This window comes from Plecotus auritus, assembly GCF_963455305.1.
Source record: "Plecotus auritus genome assembly, chromosome: 1".
Classification (NCBI taxonomy): domain Eukaryota; kingdom Metazoa; phylum Chordata; class Mammalia; order Chiroptera; family Vespertilionidae; genus Plecotus; species Plecotus auritus.
The window spans coordinates 70315617-70340514 of NC_137770.1; the positions used below are offsets into that span (position 1 = coordinate 70315617).

A 24898-nucleotide genomic window follows, 5' to 3' on the forward strand; every position below is an offset into this window, starting at 1 on the left:
ATTATCAAAACAGACCACAAACATCTAGCAACTGGCAGCCCATGATATGTTTAGGGCCTGAGATTTGGGGTTGGATGTGGGCTTCCTATTTGTGGAGTCATCTCTTCCAGAGTCATTCAGTGTCGTCCAGGTAACATCTCAGAGGGTCGCCTGAGGCCACTGAAGCATCAGGCTTAGAGGTTTTTTCCGGGGATTCTCCAGATGGCAGATCTTTCCCACTCCAGCCTGCCAGGCATACCCTGCCTGGGCCTCCTGGCTCAAGAGATACAATGAAAAAATGGTAACTCCCAACAGCTGGTTCAAGAGATACCAGTGGGGAGGGAACAGGAGAGAAGAAACTTGTCAGGGAGCTCACAAGAGAAGCAGAAGGAAACGTCACTATTTATAGATTCTTAAGCCAACAAAAGTACCTCCATTATTTTTTTGTCTGGAAGACAGATTCAGAGAGGAAGCCCCAAGCAACAGTGCAAGACAGACACTTCCTGTGGCCAAGTGGATAAGGGCAGCCTGCATCCATGGGACAGGGTGAGCCACGCCAACTCTCCATGGGGCTTGCTGGACTGTCAGTAGCCCCTCCATCATTATGTGTTTTCATTAAAGGAAGTAGGATGGTGGTGGAGGTGATGGGTGGTGTGACTTTGTTGAGGAGTGGTAATGGGTGCTGGTAGTGGAGGAGGTGATGGTGGTGGGGCTATGCAGTAGCAACAGAGTAGGTTGTGGCAGTAAGTTTGTGGTCATAATTGTATTGATGGTGGTAAGATGGTGGTAGTTATAATGGTTAACATGGATTTATATTCTTGTCCCAGGATCATATGCGTAGAAACTATGAGTAGAGGTGAGCAAGATTCTGGATTTTATTCATTGCTTTAGGGTTGGGACAAGAAAAGGGGGTCAACAATGAGAACAAGCACTATTCTTCCTATTATTAATAATAATAATTACTGTTTCATATCATGGGACTATGTGTCTGACCCTAAGCTAAGTGTATTACAGGAGTCCCCCCATCAATGTTTTCACTTTTGTGGTTTCAGTTACCATGGTGAACTGTGATCTGAAAATATTAAATGTAAAATTCCAGCAGTAAACAATTCATAAGTTTTAGGTTGTGGGCCATTCTGAGTAGCAGAATGAAATCTCACACAATGTGCTTCCTGGGATGTGAATCATCCCCTTGTCCAGTTTATTCATGGCATATGCTACCCACCCCTTAGTCACTTAGTAGCCATCTTGGTTATCAGATAGACTTTTGTGGTATCACAGTGCTTGCATTCAACTAACCCTTATTTTACTTAATAATGGCCCCAAACCACTCACATAACTTTTATTACAGTATATTGTTATAATTGTTCTATTTTGTTATTGTTACTGTTCATTTCTAATTATGACAAATTTATAAATTAAACTTTATCATAAGTATGTATGTATAGGAAAAATATAGTATATAGCAGCAATTTTCAACCTTTTCATCACATGGCACACAAACTAATTGTAAAAGTCTGTGGCACACCAAAAATATATTTTTATTTTTATTTTTTGCCGATCTGACAACAATTAGGTATAATTTTTGTTTATTCACTCTGGACGGCTATTGTTGTGCTGGCTGTGTTCACTTTTTTCTTTGACAATCTAAGGGAAAAAAGGTCAGTGCCCCTGACTAAATAGTCAGGTTTTGCACATTTAAAAAATTCTTATTGCACACCAGTTGAAAATCTCTGGTATACTATAGGGTTTGGTACTATTTGCAGTTTCAGGCATCCCTGGGGTCTTGGCATGTATCCCCTAGGGATAAGGAGGGAGGGGGACTACTATATATATATTACTTCATTTAATATCCACAACCCTACAAGGAGGAGTGATCATTCTGCGGAAGAGAAAATAGAGGGTCATAGTAGTTAAGTTACTTGCCTTAGCAAGCTAGTAAGTTGAGCAAAGGATTTTTGAACCCTGGTCTTGCTGACTCCAGAGTCTCTGCTTTTACTTACTTGTCACAATTACCTAGTCTCCATGTTTTCTCTCTTTTCCACATAGCCCTGGGGATCAAGAGCTGCGACTTCCAGGCAGCAAGAAACAATGAGGAGCACCACACCAAGGACATCAGCTCCAGGCGCCTAGTTGTGAGGAGGGGACAGCCCTTCGCCATCAGGCTGCACTTTCGGGCTCCAGTCCACGCATATCTGCCTGCCCTAAAGAAGGTGGCCCTCATTGCACAAACTGGTAAGTGGAGCAGGCTTGGACCCCTTTGGCAGCAGGATTGGAGGGTTCTTTCTCACCACCCTCTCAGGGAACTAAGGGACAAATGGCCTACATGGTACCTGGACCTCAAGACGTTTTGCTCACCCAGCAGGGCTGTTGTGAAGAGAAGATAATGTGTATAATAAGTCTTGTTTCATAGGGTTCAGAAGTTGCTTCGCAGCATTATCACATGGGGCTTCCTTTTGGTTGCAAATATAATATCAGTTCTGTAGAAAAGCCTAAATGGGATCTAATCCAGGCTGAATATCACATTTAATTGTTACTATTTATTGGATCTGTACTACATTTCAGATATTAGCCAAAGGATTAACATGCAGTATCTCATTAAGACCTCACATTGACACTCTGAAGCAGGTGTTATTACCATGCCCATTTTATAGACTATGAAATGTCTAAATGTAGGTCCATGGGCACATGAGAACTTGTGTGCTCCCATCACCTTCTATTGCCTCCCATTAATGGATGGGCCTCTTATTCTCCTCCCAAACTAATTTTTTAACTGCTCCAACTTTATTATACTTGACTCTATTACTCAGTTGTGACCAAGCAGTCCAAATGACCAATTCGTCTGGTCATTTGTGACTGCAGGAGAGCAGCCTTCCAAGGCCAACAGGACCCAAGCCACCTTCCCAATTTCCAGTCTGGGGAACCGGAAGAGTTGGAGTGCCGTGGTAGAGGAGAGAGATGCCCAGTCATGGACCATCTCTGTGACCACGCCCTCTGATGCTGTCATTGGGCACTACTCACTCCTGCTGCAGGTCTCACGCAGGAAGCCACGCCTCCTAGGCCAGTTCACCTTGCTCTTTAACCCCTGGGTTCGAGGTAAGTTTGGGCTTGGGTCAGCCTGGGCTGCACAGGGTACTCAAGGTATAGGATGTGGGTGCAGCTCTGGCAGGGAGCGCCTGCCCCAGGCCTCAGTGGACAACTTCCTCTGAGGGCAGCACTAGCGCTCATTCTTGGGGAGTCTGCTTCCTGGATGAATGGCCTCTCAGATCCAGAGTTCTGTTTTGGTGTCACCCCTGGCAGAAGCAGCCTGGGGCTCCCCACTGAAAGCAAAGGCTCATCTCACCACCAAACTCTGGTGTTGGCTCAGGCTATTTGGTCATAGGAGATACAAGTCAGAGATGACCCTGGAGAGCTGCCCTTTATTGTAAAAGGGCAAGAACTTAGGGATAAGCTTCTCTGTTACCTCCTTGGCCTCCCATAGACTATCTCCAGGTGAATCCAGGTTTTGTGAAAACTGAGGTTTATATAATTTGGGGAACCCTCTTAAAGAAAAAGAATACAAAATTTTGAATTGCTAAGGTCCCTCCCAGGGCCTGAAGGGGGTCTGTCTGTGCTAGTGAGGGGCCCCAAAGCTTCTGTTCCATCAGCTTCACAGTAAATCTGTTCTACTTCTCTCCACTGTTTCTTCTGTTCTTACTACTGAAGACTGCTGAGTTCTCTCCATATTAAGGCTTGGAAATATCCCACTTGAACCTCAGATTACAGGGCTGGCCTCCTGTAGCTCAGTGCCCAAGGGGTGGGTTTTCCTGCTGCCCAACCAGTGGCCACCTCTGGCAAAGATCAGCCCAGGCTGTGGGAGCTATTTCATCTAGAAAAGATCATCGGTATTTGGCCCCAACAGGAGCCAACAGGGCATCTATTCTTCTGATGATTGAGTCTGTCTTTCCTTCCCCCGCCCCTTTAGGAGAAAGCAAATTTTATTTAGGTAGAGAAAAGGAAGGAGGCCAGGGCAAGGGCAAAGCTGTGAAAGAAGAGAAAAGTATGTGTCCCAGTGGACGTGGGCCAGTTTGAGAGTGCGTTTGCTGTCTTTCCATTTTATTTTATTTATTTTTTTTTTAAATAAATCTTTATTCAGATTATTACAATTATTTCTCCTTTTTTCCCCCATAGTTCCCCTCCAGCCATTTCCCACCCCACCTTCTGCCCTTACCTACCCCCCACTGTCCTCATCCATAGGTGTATGATTTTTGTCCAGTCTCTTTATGAACCCCCCCATACCCCTTTCCCCCTGAGAATTATCAGTCCACTCCCTTTCTATGCCCCTGATTCTATTGTATTCACCAGATTATTCTGTTCCTCAGGTTTTTAATTCACTTGATTTTTAGGTTCACTTGTTGATAGATATGTATTTGTTGTTCATAATTTTTATCTTTCCTTTTTTCTTCTTCCTCTTCTTTAAGAATACCTTTCAGCATTTCATATAATACTGGTTTGGTGGTGATGAACTCCTTTAGCTTTTTCTTGTCTGTGAAACTCTTTATCTGCCCTTCAATTCTGAATGATAGCTTTGCTGGGTAGAGTAATCTTGGTTGTAGGTTCTTGCTATTCATCATTTTGAAAATTTCTTGCCACTCCCGTCTGGCCTGCATAGTTTCCGTTGAAAAGTCAGCTGACAGTCGTATGGGTGCTCCCCTGTAGGTAACTAACTGTTTTTCTCTTGCTGCTTTTAATATTCTCTCTTTGTCTTTTGCTCTTGGCATTTTAATTATGATGTGTCTTGGTGTAGTCCTCTTTGGATTCCTTTTGTTTGGGGTTCTGTGGGCTTCCTGGACTTGTAAGTCTATTTCTTTCACCAGGTGGGGGAAGTTTTCGGTCATTATTTCTTCAAATAGGTTTTCAGTATTTTGCTCTCTCTCTTCTTCTGGCACCCCCATAATTCTGATGTTGGTACGCTTGAAGTTGTCCCAGAGTCTTCTTACATTATCTTCAACTTTTTGGATTTTTTTTTTTGCTTTTTGCTTTTTCGGTTGAGTGTTTTTTGCTTCTTTGTATTTCAATTCTTTGACTTTATTTTTGTGTTCCTCTTGTCTGTTTTTGGGTCTCTGTATAATATTTTTTATTTCAGTCAGTGTATGTTTAATTTCTAGTTGGTCCTTTTTCATCTCTTCGAGGGTCTCGTTATATTTATCGGCCTTTTCTAGGATATTCTTAAAAAGCCTTATAACCGTGGTTTTGAATTCTATATCCAGTCGTTTGTTTTCCTCCATTTCTTTCGTTTGTGATCTGATTCTTAGACGCCGCATTTTCACTGCTTCCCCGAGTTGGTAGATTTGTGTGCTAGGTTTCCAATTTGGCCCAGTGGGTCTGCCTCCCCAGTTAACCTGGGGTGGACACTCTTGGTGCACCCCTTTGTGGACTGTGTGTACAGCCTTGTTGTAATTAAGTCTTTATTGTTGTTGGTATCACTGGGAAGAATTGACCTCCAGGCCAGTTGGCTGTAAGGATCAGCTGTGTCTATGCTGGGAGAAGTCCGGTGCTGGAGACAGCCTTATAGGATTAGACTTGCCAAATTGCAATAGCCTCTGTGCTCTGCTTGGATGGGGTGGAGTCTCAGTCTTGGCTTCCCATCAGCCTTGCCCTTGCTAGCACGTGTGTGCCTTCAGTCCTCTGCCTTCCCGGCTCCCGATTCTCTGCCCGAGAGTCCAGACTCCCCCCACAAGAGCGTGGGTCTCCGGGGGCTCGCCTGGAACTGGGGTTCACTGCAGTCAGAACTGGGGCTCACTTCAGTCAGAACTGGTGTTCGGTGCCGTCAGGAGCCTCTCACTCCCTTCCGCTAGGGAAAGCCTGTGGCAGCCTCCCGCAGCCTTTGTGCGCACTGGCGCGAGCGGACTTTCAGTCTTCCGCCTTCCCCGGCTCCCGAGTCTCCGCCCGAGAGTCCAGACTCCCCCCACAAGAGCGTGGGTCCCCGGGGGCTCGCCTGGAACTGGGGTTCGCTGCAGTCAGAACTGGGGCTCACTTCAGTCAGAACTGGGGTTTTGTGCCGTCAGGAGCCTCTCACTCCCTTCCGCTAGGGAAAGCCTGTGGCAGCCTCCCGCAGCCTTTGTGCGCACTGGCGCGAGCGGACTTTCAGTCTTCCGCCTTCCCCGGCTCCCGAGTCTCCGCCCGAGAGTCCAGACTCCCCCCACAAGAGCGTGGGTCCCCGGGGGCTCGCCTGGAACCGGGGTTCGCTGCAGTCAGAACTGGGGCTCACTTCAGTCAGAACTGGGGTTTTGTGCCGTCAGGAGCCTCTCACTCCCTTCCGCTAGGGAAAGCCTGTGGCAGCCTCCCGCAGCCTTTGTGCGCACTGGCGCGAGCGGACTTTCAGTCTTCCGCCTTCCCCGGCTCCCGAGTCTCCGCCCGAGAGTCCAGACTCCCCCCACAAGAGCGTGGGTCCCCAGGGGCTCGCCCGGAATAGGTGTTCAGTGCAGTCAGAACTGGGGTTCAATGCGGTCGGGGGCTCCCTTCCCCCTTCCGCCAGAGAAAGCCAGCCAGGCACTCCGCCGCCCTTCCTCTCTGCGCGCACAAAGACCCTTTGCCGTACCTCCAATTCTCTGTGAGCTTTTCTCCTTCCTTCTAGTTGTAGAATTTTCACTCAGTCAGCTTTCCTGCGGTTCTGGATGGTGTCCGTTCTGTCTTTTAGTTGTAGTTTTGAAATTGTTGTGCGAGGCAGCAGTTTAGGTGTTTACCTATGCCGCCATCTTGGTTTCTCTCCTTGTCTTTCCATTTTAAATCTGTTACCACCCCCCTTAATACTTTGGTCTCCCTGGAGGGGCCTCCTTACAAGGCAGGGCTGGGAAATGGGAGGAAATAGGAAGAAATCTTCCCAGGTCCCTGCAGCTCCATCTCCAGTTCCTGACTCCCTTTCCATGTGGTGCCTGACTCCCCATTGGCTCCCTGTCTTTACTTCTCTAGTCTCCAACCCCTCCTCCTTGCTCAGTTCAATGCTCTCTTTGTGCTAAGCAGGGTGGATAGGTGGAATAATAGAGAGGAACTTATATCCAGTCATGGTTGGCTTGTAGGGACAGCGTGTGTGTGTGTGTGTGTGTGTGTGTGTGTGTGTGTGTGTGTGTGTGTCTTTCTGAGCAGGAGTGCATTGTTTGCTCTGCTCACTGGGAGGTGATAAAGAGATTTTCAGAGATTATCTGGGACTCAGTCTCATCTTGGATACCTGGGGATGGGGCTTTCCTAAATTCAAAAGGAAATTTTATATCCAAGTCAGAGCCCTATTCATAAGCAGGGAACTTTATCAAAGGGAGGCTTCGCCCAAGCAGAGAACAGGAGGACAGTGCTACCTGTGCTCTGATCACCTGTTTCCCAGAGCCCTGCAATGTGGGCCACACACTTCAGTCTGAAGTGACTTCCAAAGAAGTGGTGTCCAGCTGACTTCATAGAACGTACTCGGGATTGAGGGACAGGAGTCGAGGGCGCCCTGGGCATATGGCTCTGATTTTAGGCCCCAGGTTTTTCAGGGCTTCCTGACTTCTAATATCCTATCCTTCTGTTGCTTTGAGCACTCTCATCCCAGATGGATGCCTGGTGGAGGGTTGTAAATCTTTTTCTCCTGCTAGTCCCCAGGAACCAGTCTAACACTCTCCCCCAGCACCAGGTGCAGAGAGACACTTGGGAAGCAGAGCTGATCCCCCGCCACTCCCAGCTTCCTAGAGTGGGCAGTGGACTCTTCAAAGCCCCCATCCTCCTCCCCAAGCCCAACCCTTGGATGTTGACAGCAGGAGAGGCACCAACAAGGGAATGTGGGGTCCTAGACCCACTTGGACACTCGCAGAGCAGAAAGCCCATGCTCTGGCTTTCACCTTGCCAGCCCCACTGCTCCCTTTCATCCTGTCTTGCCAAATGCTGCTCTTCCCTTTTGCTCCCGTCAACCTACGTTGTATTGTTTTTCTTCTAAACACTATTTTGTTTAAATTGAACTTGGGAGAGAGACATAATAGGCCCACTGGGAAGCTCCCTGGGCTGTTGGCAAATTCTCTTGGGATGGTAGCACTCTGGCTGCACATGCCTTCTGGGAACTAGCAGGATTTTTAAGGTTGGCTTGTTCCTGGCTGACCATGAAGGCCACCTTGGCTGACACAGAAAGTCTGCCCCCTGCTCCCTCTCTCCACCAGAGGAGGCCAGGTCCCAGAGGGGCCAGTGAAAAGAGGAAGTCTTCCCTCAGTCCTCATTAAGCCCAGAGCTGAAGGAGAGACGTACAGCCCAAAGTGACCTGGGCAGGGAGGGCAGAGGACAGGATGTGGAGGGCAAGCCTCGCACCCCACAGACCCTCATTCCTGCCTGCCTATCCCCAGAGGATGCTGTGTTCCTGGAGAATGAGGCTCAACGCTGGGAGTACTTGTTGAACCAGAACGGCCTCATCTACCTGGGCACGGCTGACTGCATCCAGGAAGAGTCCTGGGACTTTGGCCAGGTACAGGGGCCTCTGGGGAAGGTGAAGGGACAGTGCTTGCCCCATAACCTTTAGTGTTCAGGCCAGACAGAAATGGCAGGTCCAAAAGCCCCTGATCATGAGGCAACACGTTTAGGAAATGTCAGCCATGTCGAACCTCTTTCCTCAGGGCCATATCAGACCATCCTCCACAGCTCCCAGAGTTATCTTCTTAAAGATCACACCAATCAAAGCCCTCTGTTAAACCCCCACTGTCTACAGGATATAAACCAATGCCCTGCATGACACACAGACCCTTCACAGCCAGGCCACTGCTTTCCTTTCCCCGAGAGCCACCCATGCTCCAGCTCCTGACCAGCCAGCCCCTGGGCATGCGGGCTGAATGTCCCCCCAACCTGGAATAGCTTCCCTTCGTTATCACCTGGGAAGCTCCTACCCATCTTTTAAGACCCTCGGAAAGCCTTCCTCAGCCCCAAAGGCCGAGTGAATCTCTCTACTGTGCTCTCTGCTCTGCGTTGGCATCTCTCCCAGAGCCCTGGCCACGTTGCTGAGATCTGTAGTCGAAGTGGCTACGCGTCCCCCTCCACTGCTCACTGTGGGCTTTTCAAGAGCAGGAGCTGCCTTGGCATCCTCCCCACGTGGGCCAGTGCTAGCAGGAGCGGTAGGAGTGCACTAAATGGATAAAGATAGAAAGGAATGGAAACAACACAGCCCCGGTCTTCAAGCGTTCACACCTTACCGGGAGAGTCGAATAATAGAACAGGCAAAGGATTGGACTGCCGGGCACAGGGATCAAGGGGCAGAGGGGGACAACAAGGCAAGGGAGGAAGGAGGGAAGCCTGAGTCTAAGAGAAGGACAAGGTGCTGGGGCTGAATTGTGGGATGGGGACCCTTCATCACCGCTCTGCGTGGTCCTTACAGTTTGAGGGGGATGTCTTGGACCTCACCCTGGACTTGCTGAGCATGGACGAGCAAGTGGAGGAGTGGGGCAACCCTGTGCATGTGGCCCGCATTTTGGGCGCGGTGGTGAGTGAGAGGAGGGGAAGCGGGAGCCCTCTAACAGAGCTGCCCCCCCCCCCCCATGGCCCTGAGTACCTGCAAAACACAAATAGTGCCCTCTTCCCAGAGTGTGGGGGGTAGTTCCTGGAGAAGGGCATGAGTATGGAGGGGAGGACAGTAGCAGCCACGGGGGCGGGGGGGGAGGGGGAGAGACAAAGAGAGGTATCATCCTCCAGGACACAAGCCTGCGAGGACTAAACCTGGCCTGGATGTCCTCAGAGCACCCCTCCCCCAGCCCAAACTGGAGGCCTGGGTCTCTGGAAGGGAGGGAGTGGGGTCCATCTTACTCGGCGGCTAAGGTGGTCAGAGGGACTTGGTTTTATTTGTAAATCATTCCTAAGGACATGCAGACCATGATGGCAGCTTGGTGCTTTCCAGTTGTTCCTAAAGTCCTTTCACAGGAGTGATGTGTCCCCATTTCCTCTGGTGCCACTGGACTCCCCTCTGAAGATGTGGTGAGGGGCAGAGCCAGCCTGTGAGCAGGAGGAAGGGTAGGATAGGAGGGCCAACACCCTCAAAGGAATCAGGGCCAGGCAAGTGAAGGAGCAGGGAACCCAGCCCCAGTGGGGCCACTCTCACGCTGCTCTGTGGCTTTCTTTGCCAGTGTGGTGGCAAACTCCTGGCTTCTAGGGGACTTGTTAAAAAGGTGGATTCCTGCCCAGCCGGCTCGGCTCAGTGGTTGAGAGTGGACCTATGCACCAGGAGGTTGGATTTCCAGTCAGGGCACATGCCCGGGTTGCAGGCTCCATCCCCAGTAGGGGGCGTGTAGGAGATAGCTGATCAATGATTCTCATCATTAATTTCCTATCTCCCTCTGCTCCTCCCACCTCCCTTCCTTTCTGAAAACTATATATATATATATATATATATATATATATATATATATATATATAATTTTTATAGTCGGTTCCTGGACTCCTCCCAGCGCCTCCCCCACCCCCACCCCCAAAAGATTATAACCCAGTGAGCTAGTGTGGAACATGCAGGTTTAACATGGCCCAGGAATTCTGATGCGATGTCTGTTCACCACCGTTGGAAAACTGCGATGAGACCTCCTCACTCTTCACCCCACTTTACCCTCTCACCCTCACCTCACCCCCCTCACCGCCACCCCACCCCATCCCACCCCACCCCGGAAGCTGACCATACTGGGACTCACATAACAGCCACGTGTTTGCCCAAACAGCTGCATGCTCTGAAGAAGAGGAGTGTCCTGCCCACCCCGCAGACCCAGGCTGCCCAGGAGGGGGCCTTGCTGAGCAAGCGCAGAGGCAGCGTGCCCATCCTGCGGCAGTGGTGCACGGGCCGCGGGCGGCCGGTGTATGATGGTCAGGCCTGGGTGTTGGCCGCGGTTGCTTGCACAGGTATGGATCAGGCTCACCTTGACCACCGGACAGAGTGTCTTCCTGTCGGGTTGCCCTGTGGCCCCCCTGTGGGAGAGACATCTCCAAAAGCAGGTGCTGCCCCCACCCCGCCGCATTGCCTCACCTCCTTCGCACCCATAAGGGCTCAGCGGCACCATCTGGCCAAGAAACCGGTATTTGTTCAGGGCAGCTCCTCCTGACCAGCTTCCGCTCCTTTTCCCGCTCAGCAAAGTGGGGCCCCTCTGGGGAACTGTGCTCCCAATCTCACTTTCACCCCGCAAGTCCCGCTGCCGCTCCCCCAGTAGAGCAAGCCCGCAGCGCCGGCGGCTCCCCAGCGGCACACCGCCTGCCGGTGACCTGTGTGCACCTCCTTTCCTGGCCTTTCGAGGTCCTGTGCCTGGTGCCAGTTCTAACTTCCCGGTGCATGTGCCCCTCCTCTTTCCACGCTGTCACCTGGCATTTAAGACGGTGCCTGCCCAGAAGAGACCCTGAAAACACTAGCCGTACCCCCACCCCACCCCCCAGGCCCTGTGGCACCCGCTGACCCCGCCCCTTCCACGCAGTGCTGCGGTCTCTGGGGATCCCTGCGCGCGTTGTGACCACGTTCTCCTCCGCCCAGGGCACGGGCGGGGGCCTGCTGGTGGATGAGTACTACAATGAGGAGGGCCTTCAGAACGGAGAAGGCCAGAGAGGCAGAATCTGGTGAGCAGCCCAAGGGGAGGAAGTCTCAGACTGGAAGGGCTCCAAACCTGGGGCCTAACCCCATGGGAACCCACCACCCCGAGTGGCCCAGGCACTGAGAGGAGGCAGGACACTAAGGGCCAGTCGTGGCATGCACGCTCCTTCCTGGTGTTACAGCCACTTTCATGGTACACAGCAACTCCCATCCCCCTGGCAACAGCCACTGCTATTTCTAGAACCTCTTCAGGACTCTTTTTTTACACTTAAATGGCTCTTTTGCTACCTTCAGGATCTTCCAGACTTCCACAGAGTGCTGGATGACCCGGCCTGATTTGACCCAGGGTTACGGTGGATGGCAGATTCTGTACCCAAGTGCTCTTAAGGGAGGTGCAGGTAAAACCTGGGGGGTGGGCTCAGGACCACCCTGGGCTGCACAGAGTGCTGGCTGAAGGAGTCCCTTGGAGAGGAAACAGGAACAACAGTTGGTCCAAAAGGGGTTTGCATTCTCTAAAGCAAGAAAAGTGGAGAAAATGATAGTGGCTGGCAGAATGCTGACCTGATGCCAGTGGGCTCAAGGGGACAAAGGTGTCAGCCATCTCAGCCCAAGGCTGTGGGGAGACTAGCCCCACCTCAGAGCAACAGGTGAGAGAGCTGGGCCTCATTGAAAGGCAGAGGGTCTTAGGGAGCTGGTAGATGTGCAGGGTCAGGGGCTTGTAATGGGGCTTCTGAGATTCTGGGTATGGATGAAGAGGGTATCAAAATAGGTTCAAGCTCATAGAAGGAATCTGGATTTAAGCTCAGAAAAGGTCTTTAGGATCCATATAAAGATGGTTCTTCCTTCCCCAGCAACAGAACAGTGACCTATTCCTATCACATCCATAGCAAAGCTGGCTTATGAACCCCTGGGTACTATGTTTCTCTGGGGTTCTACCTGTCCAGTTTCTGAGAGGGCTCCTGCCACAGACCATTACCAACATTATTGTCCCTAAACATTGTTTCACCTCTACATGCCCTCTTAGAAACTCTGCATGCTTAGTGCCCATCTCGGACCTTAATCCCCGGGAAGGGAAAATAGGGTCTAGGATGGGAACTGAGGTTATGGAGCTCTGACCCAAGCAGAGGTCTGGGTGTGGCTCCTCTTGCCCACTGACCTTTCTCTCCCTTAGTCCTGAAGGCCTGTGATCTGGTCCCTGTCAGAGCTGTCAAGGAGGGGACCCTGGGGCTGACCCCTGGAGTAGCAGACATTTTTGCCTCAGTAAATGCCTCGTGCGTGGTCTGGAAGTGCTGTGAGGATGGGACCCTGGCGCTGACCAACTCCAACACTAAGTATGTGGGCCGCAACATCAGCACCAAAGGTGTGGGCAGTGACCGCTGTGAGGACATCACTCAGAACTATAAGTATCCTGAAGGTACTGGCCAGGGGAGGGCCCCAGGCTTCTCAGCTCCTGAAATAGCAAAAGAGGGGGGATGCAGGCCATGAAGAGTTGCAGTTCTTTCCCCACCATATTTCTCAACCCCCTTTGTCATATTGACATTTTGGGCCAGGTAACTCTTGGTTGTGAGGCTGTACAGCATTTCTGACCACTCTCCACTAGATGTCAGCACCCCTCCATCACCAATCACCACCACCACCAGTTGTGACAAACAAAAGTGTCTCCAGACATTCCCAAATGTCTCCTGAGGGGCAAAATTGCCCCCAGTTTTGCTACAAAACAACACACTTACTACTAAACCCAGCTGCCAAAAGATGTTCTTCCTCTCTCCTGCTTATCCAATCCCTCTTAACCTGTTTCTCCCTCCATATTAGTTAATGGCACTACTGTCTACCTGTTTGTTCCAACAATAAGGCCTGCACTCTCGTCTTTTCCCCTTCACCGCCCCACATTACTCTCACATGTGTCTCCTCATCTCCTTCCCCATTGCGTATAGGTAACCCAGGGCCTTGTCATCTCTTGTCCACAATATTCCAATGGTCGCCTAACTGAACCCCCTGCCTGTAGTCTCTCCATCATTATTCCATTTCCAGAATGAGCTTTCTAAGACACAAGTATAATTATCTTACTACCCCTGCTCCAGAACATTCCATGGCCCCCATTGCCCTTGGAATAAGTTCAAACTCCTTCACTTAGGAAGGTTCAAGTCTCTTCCAAACTGTCCTCAGAGACAGTGTGAATTGTCCAAAAGCTGGCTCTCCCAACTGTTCAAGGGGCAAATTCATGGCACTTGAAAAAGAACTCGGTCCTTGAGTGACTTGGAAGGGACATGCTGTGTCTGTGCTGAACACAGACTTTTTTTTTTTTTTTTTAAGCTAAATATGTCCTTAGAGGTTTGCAAAGTTCTTGTGACTTTGGCATTTGAGCAGCCGTGGGTAAATAAATCTTAATCCTGGGCTTTTATTAGAAGGGCCTATACCTGCTGGGTAAGAGGCCTGCTTTGTTTCTCCTGTTCTTCAGGATCTCTTCAAGAAAAAGAGGTGCTGGAGAGAGTCCAGAAAGAGAAACTGGAGCATGGGGAAGACAATGGCATCCATCCTCCCAGTCTCGAGACTGCTGATCCTCTGTACCTGTTCTTGGAAGCACCCAGTTCCCTACCCCTGAGAGGGGATGCCCAGTTCTCCGTGACTCTGGTTAACCCCAGTGACCAGGAGAAGACTGTGCGGCTGGCAATTGGGGTGCAGGCCATGTACTACCATGGCGTCCTTGCTGCTGAGCTCTGGAGGGAGAAGCTGCTCCTTACGCTCAGCGCCAACCTGGGTAACTCTCTATGGCCCTGCCAGATGCCCAGACACCCTGTTCCCACCCTGGGCAGACTGCAGCCATAAGGCTCCCCCTGCAGGTCTCGATGGGTGGCTTCTAGCTCCCGGTGTTAGCAGCAGTGTAAGTGTTTGGCAGGGTAAACAGAATAGAATGGCAGGGGAGCATTGCACCCAGGCTGGAGCACAGGCTGCCGCCAAGTAAATCAGGCGGCACTGGGTCCTCAGGGTGAGCAGGACAGTGATGGACAGAAACGTGAGTCACGGGCATTCCCGGCAGAGGAACGGCATGTGTGCAGGTTCTTCCTCCCAGAGATTCTTCTTTAATTGGTCTGGGGTGGGGCCCAGGCATTGGTATTTTTTTAAAAACTCCCCATGTTATTCTAGGGTTGAAATTTCCTGGACAAGAGCAGTTGTTCTCAAATGTTCCTACAATCAGAATCACCTAGGGCTATTTGATGCTCAGCCTGCACCCCAGACCAATTAAATCAGAAATTCCATAGTTGGAGCCAAACATTTTTTAAAAATTGTAAACGTTGGGTGATTTCAATGTGCAGGCAAGATAGAATCAGTGGAATAGAGCTTGTCTACATTATGGCAACAGTCTCCTAATCACCACCCCACTCTCCACTCTCTCTATCATGTTCCCCTTCTAAGGGGGTGGGGAAAGGAGGGGAGCAGTGGGGGGGGGGTGTGGTGAGAGCTGGACAAGGCCAGATCATGCAGGAGCTTGTAGGTCATGCTAAGCAGTTGAGTTTTGTTCTCTGCGCAATGGGGAGCCAGGGCTCAACATGATCAGAAATTCATTTTTTAAAAAGAACTTGGGGAGAATGGAATAGAAGGGGTCATATTAGAATCGTGGTTCTCAACCTTGGATGCACCTGGGAAACTGTAAAAATACTCATACCTGGGCCTCATCACCAAAGTCTGATATAACTGATTTGAGGTATGGCCTGGCATTGGGATTGTTTTATAAAGCTTCCCATATCATTCTAATGTGCACCCAGTGTTGAGAAGCACTGGATTAGAGGTTGAAAGGTTTTTGTGATAATCAAGAAATGAAGGACAAACTAAACTATCAGCATTTCAAATGAAAATATATTAAGGAAATTATAGATTGGACTTGTGAATATGTGTGTATATGTGTGTGTGTGTGTGTGTGTGTGTGTGTGTGTTTTAGGGGGGTGCTTCAGGTTTGGGTGAGCCTCTACAATAGGAAAAATGGGGAAGAAAAGGTTTGGGGGGAAAGATGGTGGGTTCTGTTTGTGGCATGTTGGGTTTGAAAGCCTATGAGATGGCCCGTAGGCAGCAGGAAACCTATACCTGGTATTCAAGATAAAGGTCTGGGTTGGAGACCAGATCATGGCATCAATGAGCTCAAAGGGGCATTGAGGACTGTGAGAAAAAGAGAGGGTGAGGAGGGAACACAGACAACACCAGCATGTAGGGGGCAGTTAGGGAAAGAGCGGAGAAATGGAGACAGAGAAGTCAAAGACAGGAAGGCGGCACCAAGCAAGGGCAGCAGAGGGGCCATGAGCTATCAAGGCTGAACAGCATCTATCGACAGAGTGGTCTTACTCTGGGTTAGTTCCCTGGTTGGGGCATGTGCAAGAGGCAACCAATTGGTGTTTCTTTCTCACATCGATGTTTCTCTCTCTCCCTTCCTCTCTCTCTAAAAATCAGTAAGAACATATCCTTGGGTGAGGAATCAAAACAATTTTAAAGAAGAGAGGTTGGGTGGTAGTCATTCAGAGACACTGAGTAGAGGGAGGTTGTTTGTTTTTCCTTTAAGATGAGAGAAAGTGAAATCTGCTTACATGCTGAGGAAAATAATGAGCAGAGAGCAAAAGACTGAAGCCTCACCCTAACCGGTTTGGCTCAGTGGATAGAGCGTCAGCCTGCGGACTCAAGGGTCCCAGGTTCAATTCCGGTCAAGGGCATGTACCTTGGTTGCAGGCACATCCCCAGTAAGGGGTGTGCAGGAGGCAGCTGATCGATGTTTCTCTCTCATCTGTGTTTCTAACTCTCTCTCCCTCTCCCTTCCTCTCTGTAAAAAATCAATAAAATATATTTTTTTAAAAAAAAAAAAAGACTGAAGTCTCAGGAGAGAAGGGTTTTAATTTTTACTTATTTATTTATTTTTAAATACCTTTTTATTGATTTCAGAGAGAGAAGAAGGGAGAGAGGGAGAGAGAAACATTGATGTGAGAGAGAATCACCGATTGGTTGCCTCTCCTATGCAGACCGAACTCGCAGCCTGGGCATGTGCCCTGACTGGGAATTGAACCAGTGACCTTTGGGTGCATGGGATGACTCTCAACCCACTGAGCCACACCAGCCATGGCTTTTATTATTGTTTTTTATTTAATTTTTTATTGTTGACACTATAGGAGATGTCTGCCATTTCCCCCACCCCCACACCCTTTGCCCACCTCCACCCAGGGAGAGATGGGTTTTAATTGATGGTGCAACTCTTGGGGAAATGAGAGACAACAAGAATAATTATAGCTCACATTTTGGGGCACTTATTAGTGGCAAACATGTTGTGTTAAGTGTTATATGTGCAGTGCCTCATTTATCCTCACAACCTAATGAGGCAGGAACCATTATTATTCCCACTTTACATATGAGGAGACCGTGACACAGAGAGGTTAAATAATTCACCCAAAGTTACACAGCTAGGCACTGGTAGGGTCAGGATGGAGCATAGATTTTAAAAACAGAGGACTTAACTTGCGCAGTGGGGACACATCATCCCCCTAGGGGAGTAGTGAGAGCTAGGGTAGATGTCTATGTCTGTAGTTTGGGAATGGGATCAGGAGCTTGAAAGGATTCCTCAAGGATGAAGGATGGCTTTATTTTCTCTGCAAAAGGGAAAGAGAAGAAGCAGAGAATGGGAAGGAACTATGTCAGCATATATTCAGTAACAACTAGAGGCCCGGTGCACGAAATTCGTGCACTCGGGGGGGGGGGGGAGGTTCCCTCAGCTTGGCCTCTCGCAATCCAGGAGCCCTTGGGGGATGTCCAACTGATGGCTTAGCTGGCAGTAGGACACCCTTAGCACTGCCGTGGAGGCGGGAGAGACTCCCGCCACCACTGCTGTGCTCGCAGCTATCAGCGCTCACAGCCATTAGCATGGCTTGTGGCTGAGCGGAGCTCCCTCTGTGGGAGCACACTGACCATCAGGGGGCAGCTCCTGTGTTGAGTGTCTGCCCCTTGGTGGTCAATGCATGTCATAGCGACCAGTTGTTCCTCTGTTCGGTCAATTTGCATATTAGCTTTTTATTATATAGGATATGTGGCAGGGTCTGAGATAAGTACTTCATTTTCAGTATCTCATTTAACACAAGCCATCCCACCAGGTAGGTATTATTATTAGACAAAGAAACTGAGGCCAAGAGAGCTTAACTTGTTCTAGCTCACAGGGACTGTGTCCACAACCCCAAGGAGGTAGTCTGCCAAAAGTGTTAGTGAAGGTGGTGATGGGGGTGAGGGGTGGGTTCTTGGATGAGTTTAAATTTGAAATTGCTGTGGGGAATTAGGCTCCTTTCTGGCTTCAGCGAGATCCTGACTCATCTGCATTCTGTGTGTAACCATTGCTTGTCTCTGGGGCACGCACACTCAGCTTTTTGCACTGACTCCTCTATCATGTATCTCAGTTAGGAGAATCACCACCAGCCTGTCCTGCTCCCATTTTGAGCAAAGCCCACCTGAGAACAGCTTCCTCAGACTTACTGCTGTGGCAACACACTCTGAGTCCAGCCTTAGCTGCTTTGCTCAGGAAGACATCGCCATTTGTAGACCACACCTTGCCATTGAGGTAGGCACCAGTCTTTCCCCAAATTGCTCTCATGCACTACTTACTACTCAGGTCCCCATTTCAGAAAGTATCAGAGGCCATCACACTTCAGTGCAGGTGACTGCTGCAGAATTACCGGAAAATGCTATGTTGAGAGCTCCTTTTCTTGAGATGGTTTCTTGCATGTGCTATGCAGGTTTAAATCTTCCAACTTCTTAATGTGGTTAAGTAAAGGTTGGTTCTCCCCAGTTGTTGCTCCATACTTATAGGGATAATAATAGCCTGTGTTTATTTAGCACTTTATACATAGGCCAATGTATTTTCACCTCATTTCTTTTCATTCAAAAGCCCTGTGAGGTGGAACTGTTCCCATTATTCAGATGAGGAAACTCCTAGAGAGCAATATGCCCAAGATCATAATAATGGGGCATTTTAGAGACTTATGGCTCTTGATCCAGTCATCTTTCCACATCTACCCTGGCCAAAATTAATGCAATTTGGTCCGTGCCCTTAAAGAGGTGGTAGTTGCGTAAGGGAGACACAATGTTGGTCTTCTATGTAAATGCTTTAATAGAGCCACAAAGTCACTATGGGATAAGTGAAGTAACGGGGATTAATTCCATCTGATTAGTTTGAGGAAGACTTCGTGGAGAAGGTGGCATTTATACTGGGAAAAATGGGTAAGCTTCCAATGCAGAGGTGGGGGAAAGCCATTGTAAGTAGAAGAGGCCCAAAGGAAGGAGACTGAGAGGTGTGCTGGGATAGGAAAGCACCCGATGTGGCTTGAATGTTGTTTAGTCAAGGGAAGAACAAATAAGGTTGGAGAGGTGGGTTGGGGTCAGACCATGAAGGGCTCTGAATGCCAACTGAAGCTTCATTCCAGAGACGATGGGAAACCCTCCAAGGTCTCTAAGTGGAAGAGAGGCACCATCAGAAACGGTCTGTGATGGATCTGGTGTGAGAGTAAATGCAGGAAGACCAGGTAGAGGGGTAAAGAAGTCAGCTGTGGTGTTTGGGTCAGGATGGCAGAGATAAGAGAGTAATGGAGGGCACAGGGAGGGTGCCCAGGAGGGAAAGGAGTAACTGTGTCTCTTACCACAGATGCCAGAGGCAGCAGAGCAATATCAGCCTCTTACTGCCTCAGTCAGCATCCATAACTCCCTGGATGCTCCCATGAAGGACTGTGTGATCTCCATCTTCGGAAGGGGGCTCATCCACAGAGAGAGGAGCTACAGGTAAGAGACCACATGCTTCTCATCCCACTGACACATCTCAACTGGTCAGAAACACTGGACCCAAGGTTAATAACTGTCTTTTTGGTGTGTTCATGGAGACAGAGCAAATATGCCCTGAAGTAGAACTAAGGGGTTAGGGCCTATCTCATCCCATGGGGACAGCAGTGAGGGAGGCTGTGTACTCCGTAGGCACCCACCTGACCCTGGTTGCTGCCCTGTCATGCAGGGAGAGCCTCAATATTGTTGGTGAGTGAAGGTGGCAGGGTTAGGACTGGGTACTAGAGAACATCACGGGGAAGCTGCCTCTCGAAAGATGCATTCTACTAAAGCCCACCACAGTTTTGAATTTTGTTTCAATATTCTCTTTTATCTCTATTCCCGACTCCCATTCCAACCACACTTCTTATCATTTTGTTAGTATGTGTAAAATGTGCACTATTGCCTCATGAACCTCTTTTTTCTTTATTTTACAGCAAGAGGGAGAAGGAGGGGTAAACATTGATGTGAGAGAGACATTGATCAGTTGCCTCCCGCACATGCCCCAACCAGGGATTGAACCCACAGCTGGCTATGTGCCCTGGCTGGGAATCGAACCTGTAACCCTTCAGTGCACAGGACAGCACTCCAACTAATTGAGCCACACTGGCCAGGGCCTGAGCTTGTATTTTTAAATTGTATAAGTGATGTTATGTCTAATTCTTTTTCTTACTTTTCACTCAGATCTGTTTTTAAGACTCATTCACATATATCCAATCCATTGTTTCTGCTACATAATACATACTGCACATCCCCTGCTACCTACCACTCTACTTCATAGTGATGGTACCCAGAGTACCTCCAACTCTCAAACACCACACACAATGCTGCAACCAGCATCTCCACATGTCCCCTTATGTACTTGTTTGAAACTTTGGTGGGCGAGGAAAGGATATATATGCCCAGGAATAGAATTGCTGAGTCATAGGATGTGCCCTGGTTTGACCAGGTACTATCAGCTTTGTTTGCAGAATGGCTGCAGAAGCCTCACTCCCTCCAGCACTCCATGACAGTTTCTATATTCCTGCTATTCCTCCATTCATGGCAATACTCAACTTTCTCTTTTTTCCAGTCTAATGGAAATAAGGTAATATCTCATTATTGTTTTAACTCTTCGTGTGTTTATTAGCCTTTTCCATTTACTCCTTTCTAAAGGTCTTTGACCACTTTTCTTTTGGTGTTCCCCCTTTTTTTTCCTCGCTGATTTGTAGGAGTGGCCTGTATAGTCTAGGTATTAGTCCCTTGTCGGTTTTAAATGCTGCAAGTATCTTCTTTCATCATCTCTCCTCTCATTATGTCCACTACATCCTTCTCTGAATAACACAGTATATAGTTTAGAGTTCACGATGACTATTGTACCATCCCTGAGGTCCCTGACAAGTTGTCTAGTATTGAGCCACTGCCTCAGCCTCATGAAACTCAATGAGTCATTCTTGCCAATAAGTTCAGAGGAGGGACTGCCAACATTTAACCAGACTTTTGTGGTCTTCCAGATCAATTGTGGGGCAAAGCTCCTCAAAGAAAATCTGTACCATTCCCTCAGTCACCATAAGGTCCACAGGAAGGCCAGGAAGCTGCTGATAGGTCTCCAACCACCACCTGTTGGCATATTGACATCTCAATACACCTGCCATACCCACTGTATTTAGCAGTGTGAGGGTCCCAAAGCTATAACTTTTCCAAACATACCCCAATACTGTTACCGAGACTGGGACCAGACTGAAGTCACAGGTGATAAAAGAAACAACAGATGCAGTTTGGAAGCCCTTAGAATAGGATTTCTCTTCTCAACCATGAAATTGCTCACCATAGAGAGGCTCCCGTCTTCTACCCTCTTAAAACCTCCTGTTTCAACAGCAAGGCACTTAGGTCACGATCCACCTCTTCAGGTAGGAAAGGATCAGAGTCACTGGGGCCAGCAAAGCTATCGATCTGGGACAGAACTAGCACCTGCCTTTTCCTTTATTTCAGATTAGGTCCCGTGCGACCTGGAAACACCTTGTGCACCCAATTCTGGTTCACACCGGTGAAGGTGGGGCTCCAGCGGCTCAACGTGGAAATGGACTGCAACATGTTCCAGAACCTAACCAACTACAGAAGTGTCACTGTGGTAGCCCCTGAACTTGCAGCTTAAACGACCAGCTCCAGCATCATGCCCCCACCACCCTCTTGTATCTATGCTCTAAAACCAAATGTGCTGAAAGGGAAACTTTGCTTACCAGACAAATGAATCCCCATTCAAATTGAGCAGAAGAGTGACCAAGAACAAAACTAGATTCCCAGAAATCAACAGAAAGACATCCATTTCTATCATTCCAGCTTAAGGCAGCTATGAAGACTAGTTGCCTTAGAAACTACTGGGCTTGAATGATAAAAGGAGATCTTTAAAAAGGTACTCAGATGAGTACATTCAGATTTTTCTGGTTCAGGATTTTCATAACCATTTTAGTGCTCACTAACACATTCATTAACTTATAGGTAAGGAAAAGAACCTAACATTTAAATCATATATTTTTGAAATTGCTAAAAATGGAATTTTTAGATAATCCTAATATTACATTGATTGGTGCTATCCCTGACCATTATCCTTAAAGTCTCAAAGATGACTGAACAAAGTTATAAAATACAGAACATAGGATCTAAGAGTAGAATGATCTTCTAGATTCAGCTATAGATAAGTTTTATGAGAGTTCTATATGTATTAAGTATCCCACAATTAAAGTCTGATGTTAGTAACATGAATTTGGTCTAGTAGAGAAATATTAAAATTATTAAGTATATAGAAAATAGGCCTTGTAAGAAAGAATAAAAAAACTGAACTCCTTTTGTACAAAGTAATGATTTTTTTTGTTCACATTATTTTGTTGCTTTGGCACTTTTTCAGTTTGAATTTAGTTCTTTTTCTTTATGACATTTGTTAAATATACAGAATGGCACTTTATAAAGGAAAACTAAAACTCTTGCCTTAGGAATTTCAACCCCAAGTACTCACTAGTGCTCAAAAGAATGGCTACTGTTGCGTTTCTTCCTAAGACATCAGAAGGGCGGATGGGATGAATTACACCTACACAAGAAAAAGAACTGGGGGAAGAGGTTGCTGAGACTGCAGTATATACATAAGGCCCAAGTCAGGTCACCAGAATATGCAAAACTACAGGTTTACCTTGTTTCCAATATATAATCTTCCAGGCTGATACAAAATTATAATTAAATGATGATGGTTTTGCAAAAGATTTAACTAAAGAGACACTTAAATTATATAAGCTTATACATCTAAAATTTTTTGGTTTATAAAAATTTTGTATTTAGCCCTGGCCAGTGTGGCTTGGTTTGAATGTCATCCTGTTCACCAAAGATAGTGGGTTCAATTACCAGTTACAGGTTCGATTGCTAGTTGGGGCATGTGCAGGAGGCAATATATCGATGTTTCGCTTTTTCCCCCTTCCTCTCTCTAAAAGGTCAATTAAAATTATTTTGCTTTGAATTTTGTATTTATATCTGGGGACCCGTAATATATAACAGAAAACAATACAGGTATGTATAAGAAAAATCTGGTTCAATTAAGGTGAACAAACTTAACAAATGAGCTCAATACCACAAAATAATTTTAGAGGCATGGAATGACCTGTAATAATATTCAGAAGGACTTAATAAGAATAATGATCCTGCCGAAACCGGTTTGGCTCGGTGGATAGAGCGTCGGCCTGCAGACTGGGGGGTCCCGGGTTCGATTCCGGTCAAGGGCATGTACCTTGGTTGCAGGCACATCCCCAGTAGGAGGTGTGCAGGAGGCAGCTGATGGATGTTTCTCTCTCATCGATGTTTCTAGCTCTCTATCCCTCTCCCTTCCTCTCTGTGGAATATCAATAAAATATATTTTAAAAAAAAAAGAATAATGATCCTATCTAATAAAAGACTAATATGCAAATTAACCATCACTCCGCGACAAAATGGCGGCACCCAGTCCTCTCAGGCCTGCCAGAGTCCCCCAGTCCCAAGGAGGGCTGCCACTGAGAGCCGGTAGCGTAAGTGGCCTGGCGGAATGCTGCCCAGAGGTCCTCCTGACCCTTTATAAGAAACAAAAACAAATTCACTCCCCACAGAGTGATCCCCCCACACACCCCTGCAGCCTGTAGAAACTTCTGACCAGGTTAGGGAGGTAAATGGGTTTTGTTTAAAATCTTTACAAACTCCCATTGGGTAGAAACGTCTGACCAGGTTAGGGAGGTAAATGGGTTTTGTTTAAAATCTTTACAAACTGCAAAGGAAATGTCTGAGGTAGGGTTTCACATTGGAAGTAACTTACAACTAATTTCTGAAGGTAAACTGCGACATTGCAGTTACATTACTGGAGAGAACCCCAAAGGTTGGCTCTGCAATGGCGGTGGTGGGTGCTCCCCGCCCTGGTTCCTCAGCACCTCGGGCAGGGCTTGAGCCCACCCAGGAAGGCCTTTTCCCCTACAGTTTCACCAAGGCAGGGAGGTTTTGTAGACATGAATAAGAAGTGCCCACGCACAAGTCCTGAAGATGCCGGGCGGCAGAAATGACAAACTGGGGAAAGAGCAAAACCAGAAACACCACCGATCCCAACATAGATCATCTTTTTCTTCAGATGACGGTGTGTTTCCCTCTTCTTCGTCTTCTGGAAGCAAGACAGATTCAAGTACTGACGATTCTACCAACGGAAAAGTTAAGAGAAAGAGAGGACAGAAAAGAAATAAAAGGAGAAAAGAAAGAAAGGACAAAAGATGAAACATCAAGAAAAAGAAAGAGAAGGAAAAAAGGAAGAAATAACCACATGATATCACCTTTCCAAGGTCTCATGAAATTCCTGTTTAAGGAGTTTATTTTGTGACACTTTTAGTTTGGGTTTACATTTTTACTGGTTTGTCAAGACCCCTGCAGGTACACTGTCCAATATGTTTTTTTAAAATATATTTTATTGATTTTTTACAGAGAGGAAGGGAAAAGGATAGAGAGCTAGAAACATCTGTGAGGGAGAAACATTGATCAGCTGCCTCCTGCACACTCCCCACTGGGTATGTGCCCCCAACCAAGGTACATGCCCTTGACCAGAATCGCACCTGGGACCCTTGAGTCTACAGGCCGACGCTCCATCCACTGAGCCAAACCAGTTAGGGCTGTCCAATATGTTAAAGAAAAAACCCTATCTAATAAAGAGGGAATATGCAGGGGAGGGCATTTGGGGGTGACCGGGTTTTCAGGGGAGGGCAGTTGGGGACGATTGGGCCGGCAGGGGAGCAGGTAGGTGTCGATCAGGCTGGCAGGCAGAAGAGGTTAGGGGCAATCAGGCAGGCAGGCAAGCAGTTGGGAGCCAGCAGCCCTGGATTGTGAAAGGGATGTCCAACTGCCTGTGGGATCAGGCCTAAACAGGCCATCGGACATCCCCCAAGGGGTCCCAGACTGGAGAGGGTGCAGGTTGGGCTGAGGGACCGCCACCACCACCCCCCCCCCCCCCCGCAGTGCATGAATCTCGTGCAACAGGCCTCTAGTATTATATAACATGCTCAATTACTAAGAGGGGCTTTGGAG

The 24898-nt window shown here is 48.1% G+C and overlaps 1 protein-coding gene across 1 annotated transcript; it reads left to right on the plus strand.

The window, feature by feature from the left end:
* Window positions 1–440: 440 nt before the first annotated feature.
* EPB42 (erythrocyte membrane protein band 4.2) lies at window positions 441–21479 on the plus strand (the record flags this gene model as incomplete). Its single annotated transcript, XM_080674746.1, has 13 exons — window positions 441–525; window positions 2029–2214; window positions 2842–3075; window positions 8322–8440; window positions 9341–9445; window positions 10665–10842; window positions 11406–11544; window positions 11813–11916; window positions 12690–12932; window positions 13977–14276; window positions 17935–18095; window positions 19176–19309; window positions 21317–21479. The coding sequence occupies exons 1-13, from the start codon at window positions 516–518 to the stop codon at window positions 21477–21479; spliced, it is 2076 nt and encodes a 691-aa protein (XP_080530872.1). The 5' UTR covers window positions 441–515.
* Between the last annotated feature and the right edge of the window lie 3419 nt (window positions 21480–24898).